This window comes from Procambarus clarkii, chromosome 10, assembly GCF_040958095.1.
Source record: "Procambarus clarkii isolate CNS0578487 chromosome 10, FALCON_Pclarkii_2.0, whole genome shotgun sequence".
NCBI classification, from domain to species: domain Eukaryota; kingdom Metazoa; phylum Arthropoda; class Malacostraca; order Decapoda; family Cambaridae; genus Procambarus; species Procambarus clarkii.
In genome coordinates, this window is record NC_091159.1 from 41,399,645 (window position 1) to 41,420,028 (window position 20,384).

Sequence of the window (20,384 nt, forward strand, 5' to 3'; positions counted from 1 at the left end):
CACCCTGCAGGGAGATAGGGAGATAATATCAGTGTCCACCCTGCAGGGAGATAGGGAGAGAATATCAGTGTCCACCCTGCAGGGAGATAGAGAGAGAATATCAGTGTCCACCCTGCAGGGAGATAGGGAGAGAATATCAGTGTCCACCCTGCAGAGAGATAGGGAGAGAATATCAGTGTCCACCCTGCAGGGAGATAGGGAGAGACTATCAGTGTCCACCCTGCAGGGAGATAGGGAGACTATCAGTGTCCACCCTGCAGGGAGATAGGGAGACTATCAGTGTCCACCCTGTAGGAAGATAGGGAGAGAATATCAGTGTCCACCCTGCAGGGAGATAGTGAGAATATCAGTGCCTATCCTGCAGGGAGATAGTGAGAATATCAGTGCCTATCCTGCAGGGAGATAGTGAGAATATCAGTGCCTATTCTGCAGGGAGATAGTGAGAATATCAATGTCCACCCTGCAGGGAGATAGTGAGAATATCGGTGTCCACCCTGCAGGGAGATAGTGAGAATATCAGTGTCCACCCTGCAGGGAGATAGTGAGAATATCAGTGTCCACCCTGCAGGGAGATAGTGAGAATATCAGTGTCCACCCTGCAGGGAGATAGTGAGAATATCAGTGTCCACCCTGCAGGGAGATAGTGAGAATATCAGTGTCCACCCTGCAGGGAGATAGTGAGAATATCAGTGTCTCTACAGGAAACTCTATGAGTTTTCTGTAGAGAGACTGGCAAGAGTATATGGCCCATACTTCATGAAGAGTATGTGGTCAGTCCTGCAGGGTGGTATAATATAGTTCCTCGCCCGTAGGCAGACTGAGAGGGGGAAGTAGTGTACATTGATGAAATAATATAGATGCAGAAATGTTTAAAAAAAAACGTGAAGTGAAATATAGTTTGTGGGTTATGGAAGTGGAAACTGTCGCTCTCTGCTAGAATGTTTATGATTTTTTGTTAATAAGAATTTGTTAATGGTCGTTAACACCACGTTATTTAATTATAAATCTAAATAATTGTAGGTTTAAAATTATATTTATATAATTACATAGTTAAAAAATATACGTTTAGGAAGATTTTACTTGAAAGAATCATCATCAAATATATGATAATATAAAGATCTATATTTATAGAAGATTTGTTTGTCTATACGAAGTTTGTCTATAGGTAACTTTGTGATTGTATTACGAGTTTCATAGAATGATTGTTGCCCCACGCTTCAAAACGCTTGTGCTCTCTAGAGTGGAGTACTGCTGCACAATGACAGCACCTTTCAAAGCTGGAGAAATTGCTGACCTGGAGAGCGTGCAGAGATCCTTTACTGCTAGAATCCACTCAGTAAAACATCTAAATTACTGGGGCCGACTAAAGAGCCTAAATCTGTACTCCCTTGAGCGCAGGCGGGAGAGATACATAATAATTTACACGTGGAAAATAGTTGAGGGGCTGGTCCCAAACCTGCACACAGAAATAACACCACATGAGACCAGAAGACTTGGCAGGATGTGCAGAATACCCCCGTTGAAAAGCAGAGGTGCAACAGGTACTCTGAGAGAGAACTCTATTAACATCAGAGGACCGAGACTGTTCAACACGCTTCCACTACACATAAGGGGCATAACTGGCCGACCCCTCACAGTGTTCAAGAGAGAACTGGATAAGCACCTCCAAAGGATACCTGATCAACCAGGCTGTGACTCATACGTCAGGCTGCGAGCAGCCGCGTCCAACAGCCTGGTTGATCAGTCCAGCAACCAGGAGGCCTGGTCGACGACCGGGCCGCGGGGACACTAAGCCCCGGAAGCACGTCAAGGTAAGGTAACCACCCCAAGCCCCTCTTTAAGAAGGATTGGCATCGATTCCAAATCCGAGCGACTTCTGTGAAATCTGAAATGTTTGAAGCCTTGTCCATAGAGTGTTTCAATAGATTTTTTAGCTGTTATTGACACAGATAATGTCATCATCTATGATTTTTAAGCTGTTATTCAACGTAGATAATACTGATGCACCGTCGATAATGTTGGTTGAGCGTCCAATACTGCAGAGAGTGTCTGATTAAAACCGTATTTAATCTAATTATTTGTTTTTAGAATAATGTGTGATAAATACGAAATCAATCAGTGATAACTGGAGACGGCTAACCCAGATAGGAACCTACACATGAACTAAACATGAACCCACACATGAACCCACACACATGAACCCACACACTTGAACCCACACACATGAACCCAGACACATGAACCCACACACATGAACCCACACACATGAACCCACACACATGAACCCACACACTTGAACCCACACACATGAACCCACACACATGAACCCACACACATGAACCCACACACTTGAACCCACACACATGAACCCACACACATGAACCCACACACATGAACCCACACACTTGAACCCACACACATGAACCCACACACATGAACCCACACACATGAACCCACACACATGAACCCACACACATGAACCCACACACTTGAACCCAGACACATGAACCCACACACATGAACCCACACACATGAACCCACACACATGAACCCACACACTTGAACCCACACACATGAACCCACACACATGAACCCACACACATGAACCCACACACATGAACCCACACACATGAACCCACACACATGAACCCACACACATGAACCCACACACATGAACCCAGACACATGAACCCACACACATGAACCCACACACATGAACCCACACACATGAACCCACACACTTGAACCCACACACATGAACCCAGACACATGAACCCACACACATGAACCCACACACATGAACCCACACACTTGAACCCACACACATGAACCCACACACATGAACCCACACACATGAACCCACACACATGAACCCACACACATGAACCCACACACATGAACCCACACACATGAACCCACACACATGAACCCACACACATGAACCCACACACATGAACCCACACACATGAACCCACACACTTGAACCCACACACATGAATCCACACACGAAGAGAAAGGAATTGACGGTCTTATACCCGTCAATTGACGTCCTGTCTTCATAAAGGAATTCCGCGCGGTGTGACATTTGTATCATGTACTTCAATAGAACATCATCCTTTTGAGAGAGTTATAGTTCTTGACACGTAACTTAAATTGTTCAGTTTTCTTTTACGACTTGGTAATAGATAGTTCAGAACTGGCCAAAACGTCACCAAGGTCTCTCCTCCCTTCTTCAGACGTGTGGGATTGTAAATTCAGTGTTCAGCACGTTACTGTAACTGGCCGTCTGTCATCGGTAAGTAAACCCAATGGTCCTAAAATGGTATTATTAAATTGTAAAAAGGAGGCCAAGAAAATGTATTTACGATACCCTGGTAAACACTTTGAGCCGATCATAGCCGGAAGAGTTCTCTTAGATTTGAGACTTGTAAATGTCATACACCGATACTTAACCTTTTCATGGCGATATATCCGGGGTCACACCTCGGCCCTCAACCCAAATACTGACCTTACATACAATGCCTTACAAAATATATATGTCTAAGATGATTAGAGAAACGTAAAATCCGTCTCAAACATTTATATAATAATCAGTATACATATATATATATATATATATATATATATATATATATATATATATATATATATATATATATATATATATATATATATATATATATATATATATATATATATATATATATATACCAGCTTCCACCTGGTGGTAAACACCCAATTTCCAGCGTTTCTGAGAATTAATTATATATATTTATATTCAGCAATATTTTTAAAATATATCTATTCTTGTGATTTCCTATTAATTAATTTTAATATTTAAAATAATTTACAGTCAACATAACAAACGTGAGAGTATTTTCAGGGATTATTTCACTGCTGGGGCAAATACACCACAAAACTTCGACTTAGTAAAAGTAAATTATTTTCTCCCTTCTCTGAGGCAGCTGGTCTGGTTGATGACCTGGCTGATGTCCAGGACACTCAGTGTATTCTGGACACTCCGTGTATTCAGGACACTCAGTGTATTCAGGACATTCAGTGTATTCATTACATTCTGTGTATTCAGGACACTCAGTGTATTCAGGACATTCAGTGTATTCATTACATTCTGTGTATTCCTACTGTAAAATCTCGCCTCTGTTCCTCGAAACAAATATTTATATACCTAAAAATCTATATCTGTGAGCAAGAGCGTCTGCTTGTTTGTCTGTCCAAAGGTGGAGGCCAGACACCTAGGGTTAGCCTCACTCAAACTGGCAGAGGTGAATAGTCTGAGGTACGGGATGAACATAGGCTGGTCGGGATCGCCAGAACTCAAAATTGAACAATGTGCCAGAGTCACATTCAGTTCCCCATTTTGGCACTGCCCGCCGGCTACGCCGCTAAATACTTTGAAAGCAAACATTTCATAACTTACAGATTTTGACGAAAATTTCCTGCTATCCATAATTTGCCCGTACTCTCATAAAACAGACGATCCTCCAACAGCTTCAAAGGTTCTTCGAGCCCCGACCCTTACTAAAAGTAAGCGGTGTCGAGAGTTATTCTATTTTTTAATATTTAAATTCACTAAGCTCCTTTCACCGGTGACGACCAACACAGCAATGGTAGAAAAATATATTTATATAAGAGAGAGAGACATAGACGTAGAGACAGACATACAGAGAGACAGGCAGAAGAGGAGAGACAGAGACAAACGCACAGAGCTAGACGGGTCTAAGCCGAGTGAACAGCGCTCGGGGGTCGTAGTCCTAAGGTCCCGGATTCGATTCCTGGTCGAGAGAGAAAAGAAATGGGTAGAGTTTCCTAAATCTGATTTACCTGTTCACCTAGCTCTGGCAGTAAATAAGTGCCTGGGAGTTAGACAGCTGCTCCGGGCTGCATCCTAGGGATGTGTGTGTAGGAGAGAAATATGTAGTAGATATGCTAGATGAAAAATATGTTGGTATTCAGAACATTAGACAACCGACGGTTAGAAAAGCAGGACCCAAGAGCTAACAGCTCAATCATGCAGGCACCTATAGTAAACACCGAGACCGAGAAAGTCAAACGGACAGATACAGACATACAGAGACAGACACGTAAACACACAGACCGATAGAAACAGACAGACTGACCCGGGCAACGCCGGGTAGCCCCGGTATCTATAGACCAATAAGAAAGAATGTTCGTAAATTTATCTATCCAAACTTGAAGGCCATATAGTTGGGGCTAACCTCACGCAAATACCCTCATCTTGGGTCAGAAAAGGCCCAAGTTAAATGCTTTAAGAATTATTATAAATATAAAGATCCCACCTCATCCGAGTTTCAAAGTTAAAAGTGTGGGCAAGTGAAATGTGGGTTGATATGTCCCAAGAGTTTTTCGCCAAGATATATTTTCTGACAGCTTGAGTTGTTTTTAATACATTTTCTGAGAGAAGGGAATGAGGTGAGAATCGGTGGGGAGGGAGATCACGTTGAGACATAGGGAAGATGAGAGGACACAGCATGGATAGATAGATAGATAGACGAATAGATAGATTTATAGATGGGTGAATAGATGTGTTGATGGATGGTGGTAGGACAGATAGACAGAATGATAGACAGATAGATACATAGATAGATAGATAGATAGATAGATAGATAGATAGATAGATAGATGGACAGATGGATTAAAAGCTGAATAGGTAGATGGATAGATAGATAAGTATGGATGGATGAATAGATAAATGGATGGATAGATAGATGAATAGACGGATAGATGGATGAATAGGCGGAAAGATGGTGTGGATAGATATTTGGATAAATAGATACACAGATTGATGGAGGATAGATGGATAGCCAGATGGATAGATATGTGGATTGATAGATGAATGGATACAGATCAATAGGTGGACAGATGGGAGACAGACATACAGACTAGGATAATGCCTGGTTCCCACCCGCCCCCCCTCTCTCTATAATACATGAACCACCCCTTATTATACATCAACCACCCGCCCTATTATACATCAACCACCCGCCCTATTATACACCAACCACCCGCCCTATTATACATCAAGCACCAGCCCTATTATACATCAAGCACCAGCCCTATTATACATCAAGCACCAGCCCTATTATACATCAAGCACCAGCCCTGTTATACATCAACCACCTGGCCTATTATACATCATCCACCCACTCTATTATACACGAATAAACCTCCCATACTAACTGGCTTCAGCACTCCCTCAGTTTGGATTAATAAACACGATATTAAATTTTAGTTATCGTGATTTATTATATTATTTGCTATCTTTACGAGTCCCTCCTCATCCTGTGGACGATGAACACAATGTTGTGTTTACAAGTTTAAAAAAAAACTTAGTTTTTAACAATTATGTTCAACAGAGTTTAGCGTAATAGTCCGGAAATCGTCCGTATCGGTTTAAAAGGGGCTAAAAGGCTCCCTGTTGTAATTACCAGGTAATTTGCTTATTAATTAGTTGATCAGTTCACTGAAACAAGCAATCGAAATCGACGTTCCAAGGGCCATATTTTCCTCAGTTCAAAAATTAACAAAACTGTAACAAATGTTCTTCATAGTCTCAAGATAACCTCAAGATAACCTCAAGATAGTCTTTATAACACTTTTAAAATATAATTGAAAGTAATACGCTGGCCGGTCACTGAGACACGACAGTCTAACCAGTCACTCAGACACGACAGTTTGGCCAGTCTCTCCATCACGACAGTCAAAAGAAGGTTTCTCACCAAAGAAGTTTTACAGCCTTTAAGAATTAAAGTACAAACAGATGACGTGTATTAAAGCGGGGGACAAACGCTGCCAATCTTGAAGAGGAATAACATCAATGTTCAAGTTACCAGTTCTGGTGCTCGAGTCTGTGGGCTGTGTATCGTGGGTGTAGGCTGTGTATCGTGGATGTAGGCTGTGTATCGTGGGTGTAGGCTGTGTATCGTGGGTGTAGGCTGTGTATCGTGGGTGTAGGCTGTGTATCGTGGGTGTAGGCTGTGTATCGTGGGTGTAGGCTGTGTATCGTGGGTGTAGGCTGTGTATCGTGGGTGTAGGCTGTGTATCGTGGGTGTAGGCTGTGTATCGTGGGTGTAGGCTGTGTATCGTGGGTGTAGGCTGTGTATCGTGGCTGTAGGCTGTGTATCGTGGCCGTAGGCTGTGTATCGTGGCTGTAGGCTGTGTATCGTGAGTGTAGGCTGTGTATCGTGGGTGTAGGCTGTGTATCGTGAGTATAGGCTGTGAATCGTGGGTGTAAGCTGTGTATCGTGGGTGTAGGCTGTGTATCGTGGGTGTAGGCTGTGTATCGTGAGTGTAGGCTGTGTATCGTGGGTGTAGGCTGTGTATCGTGGGTGTAGGTTGTGTATCCTGGCTGTAGGCTGTGAATCGTGAGTGTAGGCTGTGTAGTGCGGGCACTATGCAGTCTACTGAGGTAGTAGACAGTGTACTGAGGCAACAGACAGTGTACTGAGACAACAGACAGTGTACTGAGACAACAGACTGTACTAAGGCAACAGACAGTGTACTGTGTCCCCGTGCCCTGTGCCCCTGTGCCCCGTGCCCCGTGCCCCAAGTGCCCGGGCATGCGGGCGGGTCGAGGGAAGAGGTTCTCCTCACAACGGAGAAGAGAGAGAGGGAAGAGTATAAGCATTATTGTGACCAATAAGCAGCTTAGAAGCTTAGGCAAAGTGGTAAAAATTTAATACTTAGCATGAACAAGGGGCAGGAGGAGAGAACATAAACAGGGAGCAGAAGGACAGAACATGAACAGGGAGCAGAAGGAGAGAACACGAACAAATATGAGATGAGCCACAGTAATGAACGGCCTCACGTCAACAGGACAAGAGGAGCCGGCAAGTATTCATTTACCACACACTGTAACAACTGAGGTTGACTCTATATATAATGTCCAGCGTGTGGATGGTGAGGAGGAAGTGGCCTCGGAGCCACTGAATGGTGTGACGGTGCACTGAAGGGATGGTGCAGGAGGTGATGCTTGTCCCGCAAGCACGTTTGGGTGCACACGCAAACACATGCATGCACACGCGCGCACAGACACACACACACACACACACACACACACACACACACAGTGTCAGTGTCAGAGTAGTTAGCAAATGGAATGCATTAGGAAGTGATGTGGTGGAGGCTGACTCCATTCACAGTTTCAAATGTAGATATGATAGAGCCCAATAGGCTCAGGAATCTGTACACCAGTTGATTGACGGTTGAGAGGCGGGACCAAAGAGCCAGAGCTCAACCCCCGCAAGCACAATTAGGTGAGTACAATTAGGTGAGTACACACACACACACACACACACACACACACACACACACACACACACACACACACACACACACACAACTGAGTACCCCTTTAATGGGAACCCGATCGAGGCCCCTTTAATGGGGCCTCGCGGCTGAGTGGATATAGCGTTTGGGGGTCGTAGTCCTAATGGTCCGGGTTCGATTCCCGGCCGAGGCGGAAATAAAAGTGCAAAGATTCTTTCACCTTGATACACCCTGTTCACCTAACAGTAAATAGGTACCTGAGAATTCTTGAAGCTTTCAGGCTTCCTGGGGGATGTATTCACCTAGTTGTATTCACCTAGTTGTATTCACCTAGTTGTGCTTGCGTGGGTTGAGCTCTGCTCTTTCGGTCCGCCTCTCAACTGTCAATCAACTGTTTCTACTGCTGCTACTACTACTACTACTACTACTATTTTTTTCCCCCACACCACACACACACACACACACACCCGAGGAAGCAGCCCGTGACAGCTAACTAACTCCCAGGTACCTATTTACTGCTAGGTAACAAGGCATAGGGTGAAAGAACTCTGCTCATCGTTTCTGTCCGGCGACCGGGATCGAACCCGGGACCACAGGATCACGTGTGCAGCGTTCTGTCCGCTCGCCCGCCGGCTCCCTCACATTTGTGTGTGTGTGTGTGTGTGTTAGATAGAAATATATGTAGCACGTATAATAGAGTAAAAATAGATTGGTTAGCAAGGCGGAGTCCAAGAGGTAATTGCTCGATTTTGCAGGCACAAATAGTAAATACAACTAGTAAATACACACACACACACACACACACACACACACACACACACACACACACACGCAACTGTGGCACAGTAATAACCCATCAATCACTGCCGTGTCCCTCCAATGCCAGTACTCCCACACAATGATCTCCAACCAGCCATTCAATACGGAATTGGCCAGATTTTGGTTCAGTTTATGTTGTGACAAATTGCACGGGTATGTAGAGCTGTTTGAACTTTCTTTTATTATAGTGTGTTTGTCCAATATATATATATATATATATATATATATATATATATATATATATATATATATATATATATATATATATATATATATCTTATCTTAAACTTAAAATCTTCCTTAAACACACACCTGTCTCTTTTCACGTAAACTTACCCCGTCTCCTCGCAGCACACACACACACACACACACGATTCTGAAGGGAATTGATAGAGTAGATAAAGACAGGCTATTTAACACAAGGGGCACACGCACTAGGGGACACAAGCGGAAACTGAGTGCCCAAATGAGCCACAGAGATATTAGAAAGAACTTTTTTAGTGTCAGAGTGGTTGACAAATGGAATGCATTAGGAAGTGATGTGGTGGAGGCTGACTCCATACACAGTTTCAAGTGTAGATATGATAGAGCCCAATAGGGTCAGAAATCTGTAAACCAGTTTATTGACAGTTGCGTTACGGGACCAAAGAACCAGAGCTCAACCCCCGCAAGCACAACTAGTTGAGTAAAACTAGATGAGTACACACACACACACACACCCTACCCATATTGAATACTAAGCTCTATTGACTTTGGGAACCACATTTTATATTCACAACTTCGTGAAGGGGAATAATGGCCGTTCCCCCTTCACGGGAGGCATGAGCCAGACCCCATGAGGCAGACCCATCCCCCCCCCCCATCCACCCATAACACTCCCCATAAAATCACCTCGAATTCTGGAAACTTTAATGATGCTCCTTCCAAAGATCTTCAACCTCGGCCACACATAAAGTCATTCTCTTAGACTGACATGGATACACATTTAAAAAAATAGATAATTCGTGCCTAGATGTTAAGCCTCTCCTCACGTGTAACATCTTAAGGCTCTCGTCACGTGATACAAAATTACTAACATAGCACCAATGGCCCAACACACCACATAAGTAAGGGTCAGGGTTGTCCTACACATGTGAGTCCTCTTCCGGGTGTATTTGTGTTATAGTTATACAGAATCCAGAGGTTTATGATGCTCGAATCTTTGCTCCAGATGTTAATTTGTTGACGGGTTATTATCCTCACTAATGGGTTACTTATCAATCTTTCTTACTCTCTCTCTCTTTCTTACTCTCTCTCTCTTTCTTACTCTCTCTCTCTCTGTCTCTCTCTCTCTCTCTCTCTCTCTCTCTCTCTCTCTCTCTCTCTCTCTCTCTCTCTCTCTCTCTCTCTCTCTCTCTCTCTCTCTCTCTCTCTCTCTCTCTCTCTCTCTCTCTCTCTCTCTCTCTCTCACTCAACTATCCTTTATTTGATGACTTTAATTCCTATGTGTTCTCTTAGACTATTCCATATATCTCATCAGTTTATGTTCATATACTTTTTTTAGTATATTGGAAAAATGTTTGGTGTCGTCTAACTATCTGGCATTTCCCCCTAAGTTGGTTGAGGTATTGAAGGTGAGTGTGAGTGGTAGTCAAACTTTCGGATGTTTCTAGGAGGACAAGTACTTACATTCCTCTGGTTCAACTGTTGTTTAGGTTTACACAACCACCCGAATCACTACTAACACAATCACCATTATCATCCACCACACTCCTCAGTACCACTTTCACCACCACCATCTACTACAATCACGACCGCCATCTTCACCATCACCATTCACCACAATCACCAGCTGCAGCTGCAACAACGCAGTTTATCCCACTTAAAAAGGAGTGAATGAGAAAAGCTGAGGATTTATGCTTGGGGTCAATAGAGATTGCTGGAAAGACAAGAAAAAACTATAAAAGTATTGAAATTGTACAGAGAAATCATAACGCGGTGAAGAGGCATTAAAAAGAGAAATGAATACATCAGATTCAAGAGGAAAGCCAAGAGGCAATTTCAAACGACAGAGGCCACGGCCAAGCCAGTTTTTCTAAGCATATAAGGAGGATGACGTGATCAGTTTGAGGAAAGAGGAAGACATTCCCAAGAAACCTGAGAGTGAGGTGTGTGAGGCGATCAACCAGAGAGTCTACGGCACACACCTGAGACAACACCAGACTATGTAGTAGTCACTGAAGACGCCAGACAACTCCTTTAGGAACTTTAGGTGCAAGACAAGCGGTTAAGATCAGACTTGGTGTCACTGTGGGTGTTGAAGAGGTCTGCAAGAGTGCCTGGTTTTCCCTTGCTACTTTTCTTATCAATAAAACACTTAAAACCGGATATCTCCACTACATATGGACAAGGAAACACGTATTCCCAATATCAAAGAAAAAAGGGCAGACAGAAAGCACCAAATTATATACCGAATTACTAACGGAAGAGAGAATAGATAAAGAAGGTGGAAAGAATGGCCTTCTTGAAATGAAAGAAGGAAGGCCAAGAGGGGAACTTGTAACACAAATACGTTGACCAGACCACACACACTAGAAGATGAAGGGACGACGACGTTTCGGTCCGTCCTGGACCATTCTTAAGTCGATTGTGATGGTCCACAATCGACTTGAGAATGGTCCAGGACGGACCGAAACGTCGTCGTCCCTTCACCTTCTAGTGTGTGGTCTGATCAACTTACTTTAGCCCCGTTATTGTGACTCATCGCCTGCACAAATACTTTCAAGAAATATTAGGAAATATCCTTACCCTGAGCGGGTGGTCAAGCAACATGCAATACCAGAGTAAGTTGTGGAAGCCACTTACCTCCGCAACTTTAAAGTCGGATACAACAAAGAACTTGAACATCATTTAAGTTATCAAAACAAATTATATATATCCCGGCCGGTACGCGTTGGCGGGGGATGAAGAGCTAGAGCTCATTCCCCTCACATCGTAAACATTACAGCCACAACTAGCAGCTTTTTATCACTCATTCCCCGCCTCCACCACCACAACTTTGTTCGTTTTTGTTCCGCTAACGACTAGGAGTCAATTTACACGATATGTGATGCGCTGCCTACCTGATGGTTCAGAGGGGGGGGGCAGGGAGAGGTGGTGAGAGGGAGAGGTGGTGAGAGGAAGAGGTGGTGAGAGGGAGAGGTGGTGAGAGGGAGGGAGGGAGGGAGGAAGAGATATATTTGGGGGGAAGAGAGAGACATTTGGGGGAAGGGAGAGATAGAGGGAGAAATTTGAAAGACAGAAAGGAGAAAGGAAACAAGGAGAGAGGGAACGAAGAGAGATTGGAAGTGGGATACTGAAAGAGAGAGAGAGAGAGAGAGAGAGAGAGAGAGAGAGAGAGAGAGAGAGAGAGAGAGAGAGAGAGAGAGAGAGAGGAAGGGGGGGGGGGGGGAATAAGAAGAGAAAAGGAGGTTATATTAAACAACACCAGAAAGTTCATCTGGTTTATTTAAACTTAAAATTACTTTCAAACTTATTAGAGTGAACATAGAGAAGCAGGTCAGAGCAAGGCTACTGTCTACTACACACACTAGTCGAATCAGTAATTCTTTGGAGATTTACGAATATGTTAATAAATCATTATCATAAACAAACATTTTTCGTATGTTTAAACAACTTAAACAACTTTCAGAAGCTTAGTTGCAGCAACACTTTGCGACATGCTCATTATCAACAATTAATCCAGGAGATTATCCCCTTTAAATGTCAACAACAGAGGAATATCCTTGCAAAAAAAAAAAAGAGGCTCGTTTAAGATATCTGAACACCAAACAAAATATCTTGCCCACGTAATATTAATTTTATATTTTAATAGTTTCGCGGTCCAGCCTCTATGTGGTAGTGCGACGGTCTCGCTTCATGCAGGTCGGCGTTCAATCCCCGACCGTCCACCAAGTGGGTGGGCACCATGTTGACCAGACCACACACTAGAAGGTGAAGGGACGACGACGTTTCGGTCCGTCCTGGACCATTCTTAAGTGAATCGACTTGAGAATGGTCCGGGACGGACCGAAACGTCGTCGTCCCTTCACCTTCTAGTGTGTGGTCTGGTAAACATTCTTCAGCCACGTTATTGTGACTCATCGCCTGCGGATGGGCATCATTTCTCCCCCCCCCCCCCACCCCGTCCCATCCCTAATCCTTATCCTGACCCGTTCCCAGTGCTATTTAGTCGTAATGGCTTGGCGCTTTCCCCTGATACCTACCAGTCTCTATGTGCGTTCCCTATTGCAAACGTTCTTGCCTCCCAGGAATCATTTAAACGTTTTATAAATTTGTTTAACTATTTTTAGGCTGGTCAGGCTTAGCGGTGCTTAAAATGTTTATAATTATTTCAAGTTTTCTCTGTTATTTCTTGGGTTATAATTATAAATTTGGTGTTAAAATGTTCACAAAAGAATAATCTAGGAAACAGATGCCTACAGAAAGTTGCATTTATAATAATATATGCATGGCAGCAATGAATAAATGAATGCTCATGAATCGCAGTTGGATGATGCAATTTTGCATAATTGGAACGTTTGCTGTTGGAGCAAACGTTCCAATTATTTCGCGTTCCCATGACGCTGAAACGCGATCATCGGAACGCGAAACTGTTAATTATTTATTTCCCGTAACCACATTTTAAGATGTAAATATATTAAAATATTAATGTAGATGACATTGGTGGTTTTTCTGATATCTTATATTGTTAACATCAATCTCTTTGATTCCTCTCTCTCTCTCTCTCTCTCTCTCTCTCTCTCTCTCTCTCTCTCTCTCTCTCTCTCTCTCTCTCTCTCTCTCTCTCTCTCTCTCTCTCTCTCTCTCTCTCTCTCTCTCTCTCTCTCTCTCTCTCTCTCTCTCTCTCTCTCTCTCTCTCACTCTCTCTCTCTCTCTCTCTCTCTCTCTCTCTCTCTCTCTCTCTCTCTCTCTCTCTCTCTCTCTCTCTCTCTCTCTCTCTCTCTCTCTCTCTCTCTCTCTCTCTCTCTCTCTCTCACTCTCTCTCTCTCTCTCTCTCTCTCTCTCTCTCGTCCTGACCTTCTCACCTTCGCCCAATCGTTTCCACTCCCTCCTGTTTCTCACCAGCTCAAGAATTCTTCCAACCATTATGGGTATAACTGCGACTGACAAGCGAGGAAGGTCGACCATTCACCTTCCTGATTATGCAAATTGTATGTTAATGGAAAAGTCGATAAACGGAAAGTACGATCACCAGAGAGGCAAATAATGCCTCGCCCCCTTTTTATCCCTTATCCCCTTCCCTGTGCCTCCTCCCCCCCCCCCCCCCAACACCTTCTCTCTCCCATTCTCCCCTTCCCCCTTTCCCATCTCCCCCCACCCTCCTCTCTATCTTTCGCCTCTCCCCTCAGACTCACTGATTAAGAGATCGACTTGGCTATTGTCGTAAAACGAATATTTTTCCAATTAAAATCTACGTTTTTCAAACAAATCGCATTTTATTTTCGTTTATTTAATTTTTTTACCTTTTTAATAACTCGTGTCATTTTATGTTCTTAATTGTTGACAGGTTTTGAAGACGTCTCGATGACACCGGTTGAGTGGAGTTGTTAAGGTTAATGGGCTTTGTATTTATAGCTAGAATATTGGATGAAGTCTTATGGTAGAGATGCCGACATTTGTTATTATAAATGTGTACTCGTCTCTGTCTGTACTATCCTCCTTTGCCTAGTTTTTATTTATAGTATTTCTCCTTCTCCTCTTCCTCCTGTTCCTACTTCTGTCACCCTGTCTCGGTGTCCTTCCTTCGTATTCCAAAAGCAGTTTTCAATTTTAATGGTTTGCGTACAGTAAACCCATAAAATTCCTTTCCCACCTGCACCCCTTCTATAGGATACCACCTCCTTTCCTCCTCCTCCTTCCTATCCAAACCCAAACCAATTCTATGCCCCCTTAACCAAATCAAACTCCACCTATCTACAGAATACCCATCACTATTCCTAACCCACATACACCCTCACCTACCTGATGCCCCTCTCGGGCTGGGTGGTGAGTGGGTGGTGGGCGCGAGACCATCTTACTGGGCGTGTGGGCGGCGCGGGCGTGACCACACACTGTAGCCCAACAGTGGAGTCCACTCTGTAGAAGGCCTCGCTGATAGCCGCCCCACGGGGGTCCCGGATCTCTATCTCTGGCACTGTGTGAGAGAAAAAGATGAGCAGTTAGTGATATGATGTATGGGACTGACTAGGGGAAAGGCAATGAGGCGCTATCTAGAGGTTATCTAGAGATGATTTCGGGGCTTTTTAGTGTCCCCGCGGCCCGGTCCTCGACCAGGCCTCCACCCCCAGGAAGCAGCCCGTGACAGCTGACTAACACCCAGGTACCTATTTTACTGCTAGGTAACAGGGGCATAGGGTGAAAGAAACTCTGCCCATTGTTTCTCGCCGGCGCCTGGGATCGAACCCAGGACCACAGGATCACAAGTCCAGTGTGCTGTCCGCTCGGCCGACCGGCGCTGAAGAGAAAGTGGGAAGGATTGTGTGAGGGGGGGGGAGCACTGTGTGCAAGTGCTTCACGGTAAACTGTGTATTGCTGGAGAATGTCTAATGGTCAAACTTGTACGGTGAGATATGTCTACTTTTGTCAGTGATTGTGCTATTTCAGTCATTTCATAGCTGCACGTTTAGACTCGGCCTTAACATCTTCGAAACAATTCATATATTTGAGAGCAGATCTGAGTTGGACAAAATGTCTTCGACTCTATTGATAACATATTAATATCACCTTCTACTAATATGATCTTTAGCAAAAACATGTAAAATGTAACGTGAACGGAGTATACAAAATATTTAAGAAAGTACAAATATCTGCTAAGAAAAAGTTACTCAATTAAACGAGTTAACTTGGGAACACAGAATAACCTCTCATACTACTTGATTCAATTTAGCACAGGGGATATGATCACGAACTAAGAGATACTTTGGCTACACACACAATGTCGGGAAACAAAGCCACCTGAAACTGAACCCTCAAACACGCTAAAAAAGACATCAACAGACCTTGCTTCAGTGTGAAGGTTGTATATAGTACCATTATTAATTGTCATTCAAGTAATATCATAACAAAACTCAAGTGTTTATGAAAATCAGAGTCAGGCTCTCAGTGTTTGTCTCCTGGGCGTCGCAGCATCCAGCATGAAGATGCAAGTGCAGATAATTCACAGCATCCCACTCTAGGGATCACTCAACCAGAGAGCCATTTATTTGTCCATTAGTGAATGATACTGGCGGATGTTGTGAGGTGTGAGAGGGAGAGTGGCGGCCAGGTGGGCCCCTGGGAGCAGGGGAGCTGGGCCGGGGGAGGAAAGTGGATAGAGCTTTGATGGTGAAGTAAGGCAGGATGGAATGAGGGTGAGAAGAACGGTGGAAAAAGGTAGGAAGATAGGAGGGAGGAAGGCAGGAGAGATGGAGTGAAGAAGGAAGAAAGTATGAGTGATAAAAAAGTGGGAGAAGGAGAGAAGGAAAGAGTATGATAGAGAGCAAGACATGGTTGATGAGTATCAAGTGTAAATACGTGAGTGAGAGTTAATGTTTGTGTACACACTTGAGTGCACTCGCCTCGTAGCCCCTCGAGTGAAGGACAAGATGCAGGCTAGCCCCCCCCTCCCCCCCTCCTGGGTCTTGTTGTTTTCATGTGTGTCGACGAAGCTTGTCCCCCCCCCCCCGAGACAACCCTCTCACTGAAGAAAGGTCTACTGATATTTTTTAGCCTTTCTGTCTGTTTTGATTTCACTTGTGACAGTCACAGTCTAGTCGAGGTGGCTAGTATTCCAAGTATGTTTTATATCGTGATCATGTCCACTTTGTGTTATGTTTTATTATTGTTTTAAGATTAACTCCGCCAATCTTCATAGTTTAACTTCATTAATTCCGTAACTAACAGTTCATTGGTTGACAAGTATGAGGATTTTTAAAGTATTTTAATGTTTATAGCGTTGCGTTCTTGTAGAGGTAGCTGACGTTACTAGGTTAATGTGTGGTTCAACTATTAATTCCGTGAGCTGCTTTACCTCATGCTGGCGCTGCACAACCCTTCTCCATTCTCATGTTCGTAACCCAACTTCTGCTAGAGGAGAGAAAAACAAGTTGTTTACCTCATCAAGGATGAGACCGTAGAGCTGCAGCTAAGAAAGGAACAGCTAAATAAGTCACAGTCAGGCTGGTCAGATGTTTATCAGAGTGAGTTGAGTTTCCTGAGTGTCAGCCACGTGTTAGCTGGCGTCAGCCTCGTGTTAGCTGGCGTCAGTCTCGTGTTAGCTGGCGTCAGCCTCGTGTTAGCTGGCGTCAGTCTCGTGTTAGCTGGCGTCAGCCTCGTGTTAGCTGGCGTCAGTCTCGTGTTAGCTGGCGTCAGCCTCGTGTTAGCTGGCGTCAGTCTCGTGTTAGCTGGCGTCAGTCTCGTGTTAGCTGGCGTCAGCCTCGTGTTAGCTGGCGTCAGCCTCCTCCTCCTCGCATTCATGGGAGAGTTAATATTTGTCTATTCAGGAGAGAGGCGATTTAATTTAAATTCACACTGGATTGTATACTGTAATATATCTCAATTTATGTGTCAGGCATTAGAAGCTATACCCACTGTGATTATTTAACTAGGAGAGTTATAATTATTCATTTATTGTAAATTTTACATCATCCCATGGTGCCAAATGGTGTTACAAACGTTTCATAAGTCTTTACATTTGCAAAGTAAATAATAATGTATAATAATAGAGGAAAGGCCTGATAATTATTTAGTTTATTAGTTGATACACTGTAATTAGTCTTTTGAGTTTAACAGAGCACGAATCCTTATTGCTGTTTGTTGAAATATATAATTTAATGTAGTAATTTATGTAGGTGGGAGAAATTTCCCACACCTTTACAGTAATATTACTGAGTGAGGCCTGACGTATGTCAAAATTTCCTAGTACCTATTTGCTGCACTCATATTTTCATCATAATTTTTATTAAACACACATGGGGTCCATACCAAGTTAAACACAAGATAAAGTTAGAGAAGCTTCAGAGATATGCTACCAGACTAGTGCCAGAACTGAGAGGTATGAGCTATGAGGAAAGGCTAAGGGAGCTAAATCTCACAACCCTGGAAAACAGAAAAGTACGGGAAGACATGATACCCACCTACAAAGTTCTCAGGTGAATTGACAGGGTGGACAAAAACAAACTCTTCAGCACGGGTGGAACACGAACAAGGGGACACAGGTGGAAACTTAGTATTCAAATGAGCCACAGACATATTAGAAGAAATTTTTTCAGTGTCAGAGTAATTAACAAATGGAATGCATTAGACAGTGATGTGGTGGAGGCTGACGCCATACACAGTTTCAAATGTAGATATGATAGAGCCCAGTAGGCTCAGGAATCTGTACACCAGTTGATTGACAGTTGAGAGGCGGGACCAAAGAGCCAGAGCTCAACCCCCGCAAGCACAATTAAGTAAGTACAATTAGGTAAGTACACAAGCACTTAAATAGCTTGATATCGCGCTAACTAACACAAGTACACAAATCTTTGCCCATTATTGTGTTCTTCCAGTTATCTAGGGATCTCTATGGGAGCCGGTCGGCCGAGCGGACAGCACGCTGGACTAGTGATCCTGTGGTCCCGGGTTCGATCCCGGGCGCCGGCGAGAAACCATGGGCAGAGTTTCTTTCACCCTATGCCCCTGTTACCTAGCAGTATAATAGGTACCTGGGTGTTAGTCAGCTGTCACGGGCTGCTTCCTGGGGGTGGAGGCCTGGTCGAGGACCGGGCCACGGGGACACTAAAGCCCCGAAATCATTTCAAGATAACCTCAAGGATATCCCTCTCCAGGGACTAACGTTAGTTATCATAGTCACTTCAACATATAACTTGACTCTTGCTATTAGAATATATTCCAAGTATAACATTAATAACAATATAATATACGTTATATAACATTCTATAACAATATATAACATTAATACGTATAATAACTATATTATATATATTAATGACCGTACTTATATCACTTTTAAATAAAGTTAGGACGCAGTGTATTATATATATAGTATACACTGAGTATACATGAGACACTGAGGTACACCTACCTGAGACACTGAGATACACTATGGTACACCTACCTGAGACACTGAGGTACACTAGGGTACACCTACCTGAGACACTGAGGTACACTAGGGTACACCTACCTGAGACACTGAGATACACTATAGGGTACACCTACCTGAGACACTGAGGTACACTAGGGTACACCTACCTGAGACACTGAGGTACACCAAGGTACACCTACCTGAGACACTGAGGTACACCAGGGTACACCTACCTGAGACACTGAGGTACACTATGGTACACCTACCTGAGACACTGAGGTACACTGGGGTACACCTACCTGAGACACTTAGGTACACTAGGGTACACCTACCTGAGACACTGAGATACACTATAAGGTACACCTACCTGAGACACTGAGGTACACTAGGGTACACCTACCTGAGACACTGAGATACACTATAAGGTACACCTACCTGAGACACTGAGGTACACTAGGGTACACCTACCTGAAACACTGAGATACACTATAAGGTACACCTACCTGAGACACTGAGGTACACTAGGGTACACCTACCTGAGACACTTAGGTACACCAGGGTACACCTACCTGAGACACTGAGGTACACCAGGGTACACCTACCTGAGACACTGAGGTACACTAGGGTACACCTACCTGAGACACTGAGGTACACTAGGGTACACCTACCTGAGACACTGAGGTACACCAAGGTACACCTACCTGAGACACTGAGGTACACCTACCTGAGACACTGAGTTACACCAGGGTACACCTACCTGAGACACTGAGGTACACTAGGGTACTCCTACCTGAGACACTGAGGTACACCAGGGTACACCTACTTGAGACACTGAGTTACACCAAGGTACACCTACCTGAGACACTGAGGTACACCAGGGTACACCTACCTGAGACAATGTGGTACACCAGGGTACACCTACTTGAGACACTGAGGTACACTAGAGGTACACCTACCTGAGACACTGAGTTACACCAAGGTACACCTACCTGAGACACTGAGGTACACCAGGGTACACCTACCTGAGACACTGAGATACACTATAAGGTACACCTACCTGAGACACTGAGGTACACTAGGGTACACCTACCTGAGACACTTAGGTACACCAGGGTACACCTACCTGAGACACTGAGGTACACCAGGGTACACC

General features: G+C 43.9%; 1 protein-coding gene across 4 annotated transcripts in view; it reads right to left on the reverse strand.

The window, feature by feature from the left end:
- Positions 1 to 20,384, reverse strand: part of LOC123775190 (cell adhesion molecule 1) — a 198,290-nt gene that overhangs the window by 9,927 nt on the left and 167,979 nt on the right. For all 4 annotated transcript variants that reach the window (XM_069321911.1, XM_069321912.1, XM_069321913.1 and 1 more), the window contains exon 7: positions 15,130 to 15,301. In XM_069321911.1, coding sequence (XP_069178012.1) covers positions 15,130 to 15,301 — 172 coding nt within the window. The remainder of the gene's footprint in view (positions 1 to 15,129; positions 15,302 to 20,384) is intronic.